Source organism: Trachurus trachurus, assembly GCF_905171665.1.
Source record: "Trachurus trachurus genome assembly, chromosome: 6".
NCBI lineage: Eukaryota > Metazoa > Chordata > Actinopteri > Carangiformes > Carangidae > Trachurus > Trachurus trachurus.
In genome coordinates, this window is record NC_139897.1 from 35367001 (window position 1) to 35373325 (window position 6325).

A 6325-nucleotide genomic window follows, 5' to 3' on the forward strand; every position below is an offset into this window, starting at 1 on the left:
TTTTTTACAATCTGGACCTTATTTCTAGCATAAAATCCGATCATTTCCTCACCCAGATAACTTTGGTGTCATTACAAGTCGTTCTGAACAAATGAGCTCCAGCCGAGAGCCGCGTATATCCGTATATAGACCGAATCTCCTTGTTGTTTACAACTACTTCCGGGTAGAAAACCAACACGTAATTTGAATGAGATCAATACGTAGTAATAAACGAGTTTAGCTATATTATCATATTTATCACAGTTTAGACAAATCTGAAGAAACATTACTATTTCTGTGTGTGTGTTTTGTGTTGCTATGTGTTGTATTTATTCAGTTTGGGGGAATCACGGTGTCTAGAAAGCATCAGTGGCTCAGCTGACAGGGACAGCTAACGGTAGCTAAGCTAATGGCAGTAGTTAACTCAAAGGAGGTTAAATCGAAAGCAACTGGACTTAGTTATTTGTATTATATTATTTATTTGTATATATTGTTTGTATTGCAGTAGTTAAGCTAACGGCGGTAGCTAAGCTAACAGCAGCAGCTAAGCTAACGGCGGTAGCTAAGCTAACAGCAGGACGTCAGCTGTTAAAACCCTCCCGTTGTGGGACACGACATGAAACTACTCCAGTTAGCTCAGTCATGTTGGAACTCAGATATCCGCTGGAGAAAATATTTTTTCATGGAGCGTTTATTGAGTCACTGAGTTATAAAAGTTAAACAGGTAGCTAACCGTTAGCCCGGCTAATATATGATAACCATGACTAATTACAAAAATGTGCACACAGAAATAGTAATGTTTGTCCAATCATTGGTTTTATAAACTTTACAAACATCAGATTAGTCTAAACGGTGATATAGTGACGTGAAAAGTTAGATAAATATAGTGAAACTCTCGTCCGTCACTATTGTTCTCATGCTGGTTTTCTACCAGGAAGTAGTTGGAAACAACAAGGAGATTCGTTCTATAATGGAGTCTACAGGGCAGCAGAATGCAGCCTCTAAATAACACATTATCTGCAGAGAAACTCCTTCATTTCACCAATATTTAGTTCTGATAGGCTAGTGCTATTCCCCTCTGAGTCCGGGGTTAGCTCTTATCAACATCCGGGGTCTGTAGGTTGACCTGCTGACCTCTGACCTGGATGATGTCATCTCACTAAAGCTCCGGCTGGTTGAGATAAAAATGGACCCGAATGCCGAAGCAGAATGATTATTATCAGAATGAGCCGCGCGGCGCTCAGAGATGACATCATCCAGGTCAGAGGTCAGTAGGTCAACCTACAACCTACATAACTAAATATTGGTGAAATGAAGGAGTTTCTCTGCAGATAAGGGCTGTGTCCGAAATCACCCCCTCCTCTCTATCTAGTGACCAGTTGTTGTAGTGGTGTCCGAATGTTTAGTGATTATTAATGTTCACTATATAGTGACTGAATCTATCCCACAATTCACCGCCAAATGTAGTGAACATCCGATGGTCACTAACCGGAGCAAGATATCCCATCATGCATTGCGGTCACGGATCGCCGTTACCACAGCGGCCCAGAGCGACCGGTGTAACTACCAAATAAATGAAGTAGTGACCGGTGTAGCTACCAAATAAATGAAGTAGTGACCGGTGTAGCTACCAAATAAATGAAAGTAGTGACCGGTGTAGCTACCAAATAAATGAAAGTAGTGACCGGTGTAGCTACCAAATAAATGAAGTAGTGACCGGTGTAGCTACCAAATAAATTAAGTAGTGACCGGTGTAGCTACCAAATAAATGCAGTAGTGACCGGTGTAGCTACCAAATAAATGAAGTAGTGACCGGTGTAGCTACCAAATAAATGAAAGTAGTGACCGGTGTAGCTACCAAATAAATGAAAGTAGTGACCGGTGTAGCTACCAAATAAATGAAGTAGTGACCGGTGTAGCTACCAAATAAATGCAGTAGTGACCGGTGTAGCTACCAAATAAATTAAGTAGTGACCGGTGTAGCTACCAAATAAATGCAGTAGTGACCGGTGTAGCTACCAAATAAATGCAGTAGCGACCGGTGTAGCTACCAAATAAATGCAGTAGTGACCGGTGTAACTACCAAATAAATGAAGTAGTGACCGGTGTAGCTACCAAATAAATGAAGTAGTGACCGGTGTAGCTACCAAATAAATGAAGTAGCGACCGGTGTAGGTACCAAATAAATGCAAGTAGCGACCGGTGTAGCTACCAAATAAATGCAGTAGTGACCGGTGTAGCTACCAAATAAATGCAGTAGTGACCAAATAAATGAAGTAGTGACCGGTGTAGCTACCAAATAAATGCAGTAGTGACCGGTGTAGCTACCAAATAAATGCAGTAGTGACCAAATAAATGAAGTAGTGACCGGTGTAGCTACCAAATAAATGCAGTAGTGCAGCAGCCTCAATAAATGTGTCCAGCTGCCAGAGTTGTCCGGTCGCGGCTTCCACAGACTCCCACAACAAACGTCTTAGCCCGTTAGCCCGTCTATGAGGTTTTACATTAACGTTAGCATTAAGCTAGCGGACTTTATGCTTAGTTGTGAGTGGCTGTGTGTGTTTTGAACGTTGTTTCAAACTATGTGGGTTTGATTGAACATCTTTGATGCTTAAATATATATATTAGCCTACCGCTTAATATATTGCTTTACTCTTTTTATTTTGGTACCTACACCCGTGTATGTCTATGCTACACCGGCCGTTACCATGGTTGTATCCATGGTACCTACACTGGCCGTTACCATGGTTGTATCCATGGTAACTACACCGGCCGTTACGATCGCGGTCGGAACGTTTTAATTACGTGACGTAATACGTCATTAACTGTGCGGCGGAGTCGTGTCCGAAAGTGTTTTTTCATTTGACCAGTGAGCCACTATATAGTCACTATATTGAATTCACTATGTAGTGAGTAGGGAGGAGGGAATGAGGGAGGGGTTTAGGACACCAATGTGTTATTTAGAGGCTGCATTCTGCTGCCCTGTAGACTCCATTATACGGATATACGCGGCTCTCGGCTGGAGCTCATTTCATCACAACCACTTGTAATGACACCAAAGTTATCTGGGGGAGGAAATGATCGGATTTTATGATAGAAATAAGGTCCAGGTTGTAAAAAAAAAAAAAAAAAAACGGCAATTACCCTTTAAATATTAAACTTCTTGATGAAGTCATTTCAGCTCAGATTTTCATTCTGTAAATGATTAAAACATGAAATTATATGACTATTTCCAGAGGTTCATTAAACTGAAGCAGCAATAATCAATCTAACTTGATTCCTGCTTCACACATCACTGATCAGCTGACAGGAAGTTCTGTCTTTAGGTTTCGTTTCCTCAGCAACAGAAACTTTTCTCAGGCTCACACCTGTTAACACATGTGAATAACTTGTGTTTACACGCGTGTGGACAGTTATATGTGACACACACACACACACACACACACACACACACAGAGGAAACCAGGTCAGAGAAGATAATCTGATCCTCATGATGACACAACAGCTATAACAAGTGTTACATGTTAAAGGGATAGTTCAACATTTTGTCAAATTGGCCCATTGCCATAATCCCTATAGTCATAGCAGTAGGTTTGTTACCTTTAATTGTCGGTGCAAGCTATTTTTAGAACGGTGGAGCAGAGCCGTGAGCTGCTCAGAGCTACGCTACGGAGGCTCATTATGGGATTTCTTGGTTTCCCTCATCAAACTCATCAAATACACAATCCAACAACTCCACAACGCTCTGGTGGACAAGTTGTGAGCTGCACATTCACCACGCTATGAGATAATAACACAACGTTACCACACAGAGTTGTTGTAGAGGGAAATTCATGCAAAACCACTGATGCACGTTGCCTTCAGGGACAGTCAACAGTCTCTGTATTTCCCTCTAAAACAACTCTGTGTGGTAACGTTGTGTTATTATCTCATAGCGTGGTGAATGTGCAGGTCACAACTTGTCCACCAGAGCGTTGTGGAGTTGTTGGATTGTGTATTTGATGAGTTTGATGATGAGGGAAACCAAGAAATCCCATAATGAGCCTCCGTAGCGTAGCTCTGAGCAGCTCACGGCTCTGCTCTGCCGTTCTAAAAATAGCTTGCACTGACAATTAAAGGTAACAAACCTACTGCTATGACTATAGGGGTTATGGTGATGGGCCAGTTTGACTAAATGTTGAACTATCGATCGATCGATCACCACCTGTGACGTCATTATTGACCTGTAGAAGTGAAGGATACGTTTCCTGTTGGGGGAGTCGGTTCTGCTCCCGGGGGGGTTGTTGTCTCCAGGTCCGTACCGGCCTGGGGGGGCTCGGTTCCCCCGGTTCCACGCTCCTCTTCCTCCTCCTCCTCCTCCTCCTCCCCCTCCTCCTCCCCGCGGGGGGGGGGGCAGCCGGACATGTTGGACCGGTGTCTGAACCGGCCCAGGCCCAGCGCCCCGTGGCTCCGCTCCCAGAAGCTGGAACGGGGGGTGGGGGTCGGGCAGGGGGGGGGCCGGTCCGGGCCGCTGGGGCCGCACTGCTGCCGGTGCGGGCCCAGCGGGGGGGGGAAGGGGCTGTAGGGCAGCAGCAGCCGGAAGTCCGGCGGCGCGTGGCCCATGTGCGGCGGCGGCGGGGGGGGCAGCATGCCGGGGGGGTTCTGGTTCTGGTTCTGGTGCTGGTTCTGGTGGTGGTGGTGCTTCCGGGTCCGGGGGGGGGCTCTGTTAGCCCTGCCCCCCCTCCCCCTGCTGCTCCCCTCCCCCCCCCGGACCGGAGCTGCTCTCTCCTCGGGCTCGTCGTCGCAGATCTCTCCGTCCTCCAGCTCCCCCTCCTCCTCCTCTGGGCGGGGGGGGGGGCCCGGGGGGGCCGCTGGTCGCCTCCTCCATGCTGTAGGACCGTTAACTCACCGGACTCACCGGGACCGGAGGCTCATTTCTCCGGTAAAAGGACTCTGTTCCTCGGTTCTCTTCGCCCTCTGACCCGCTGAGCACCGACGCTGCTGCTGCTTCTGCTTCGAGGCTTCCCTTAGTCAGATACCGCGAGAACAGACGAGACTTTACGAGACTGCAGGAAATCCATATAAGGAGAGCGGAGACGTCACTGCCTGTTTATTAAAGGCACAGACCGCATACATTTACACAGACTTACACAATACATATATTCCAGTACATGCATTAGCCTACATATACAGTTATATATATATATATAAATATATATATATATATATATATATATATATATATATATATATATATATATATATATATATATATATATATATATATATATATATATATTTATTTTTTTATTTTTTTTTATTCCTTAAAGCAGAAGTAAGCGATCCGGTGGTTTTGGCTAATGCTGCGTTCCAGGCAGGCTTTTGAAAACGTAAATTACAGCTTCAAGTCACGACTTACGACTTTGTAGCGTTCCAGGCAACCAACTCGTGTTTCTCCGACCTGTTTTACCTGTGAAAGTCACTATAACGGCCACTCGTAACTTCTGACCCGTGAACTCGTACCAGATCGAACTGGTACCACTTCACAGGTCGGAAAAACACGAGTTACGAGTTGCCCTGAACGCACCATAACAGTCCTCGTCCCTACGTCACCACATTCACGGCGTCCCTTGGCTGCACACACAGCCCTGCATGCCGTTCTCTCTCCTCATTGGATAAAAACTGTAGGATACGAGAAATGTTTTCTCCTGGGCTCAGAGCAGAGCAGAGTGACTGACAGACCCGTGTTTCGGACCAAACACTCTATGTAAGTGATTGCTGTCGGAAGATACAACTATTTAAGACTTAGATTAACACAAAAACTGTCGGTGTCTATTTCCATGAACATTCCGATTGTTTGAAGACTCTGATTGTCTGTATTTTTCAAATGTGAAATAAAGATTTTCATTGAAAAAAAGAAAAAAAAAAGATAGCATACATTTAGAAATAAAGTTGAGAGAAAAAAGAAAAGAAAAAAGAAAAAAAAGATAGCATACATTTGGTTTAAATATCTTCATATAATGTTGTTATATATTCGTTATTGTTATATATTATATTAAAAGACAAACAATTGGATTTAACGATAAATGTTTTACTAAGCCTTTAGCCAAATTCTTCATTCACAAAGCTAAATATCTAAAAACTCCACCCATCTTCACATACTTTTTAAATGAATTCCAGCTCTATATTAAGTCCCTAAAATTTATCAAGTCAAAACATGCCAAAGACCTCGATTCAATGTTCAAAGATGATTTGACTAATGTAGCGTAACAATTGTTTAATCCTGGTTGATTTAATGTATGTTTTTTTCTCTCTCTCTTCCCTGTTGTGTTTGATATGTGTTTGTTTTGTTTTCTACTCACTTATC

At 43.8% G+C, this 6325-nt stretch overlaps 1 protein-coding gene across 1 annotated transcript in view; it reads right to left on the bottom strand.

The window, feature by feature from the left end:
• zfc3h1 (zinc finger C3H1-type containing) overlaps positions 1–4977 on the bottom strand; it is a 42816-nt gene extending 37839 nt beyond the window's left edge. Inside the window, 2 exon segments of the mRNA XM_083974155.1 lie at positions 4222–4375; positions 4378–4977. Coding sequence (XP_083830281.1) covers positions 4222–4375; positions 4378–4608 — 385 coding nt within the window. The 5' untranslated portion in view covers positions 4609–4977.
• Between the last annotated feature and the right edge of the window lie 1348 nt (positions 4978–6325).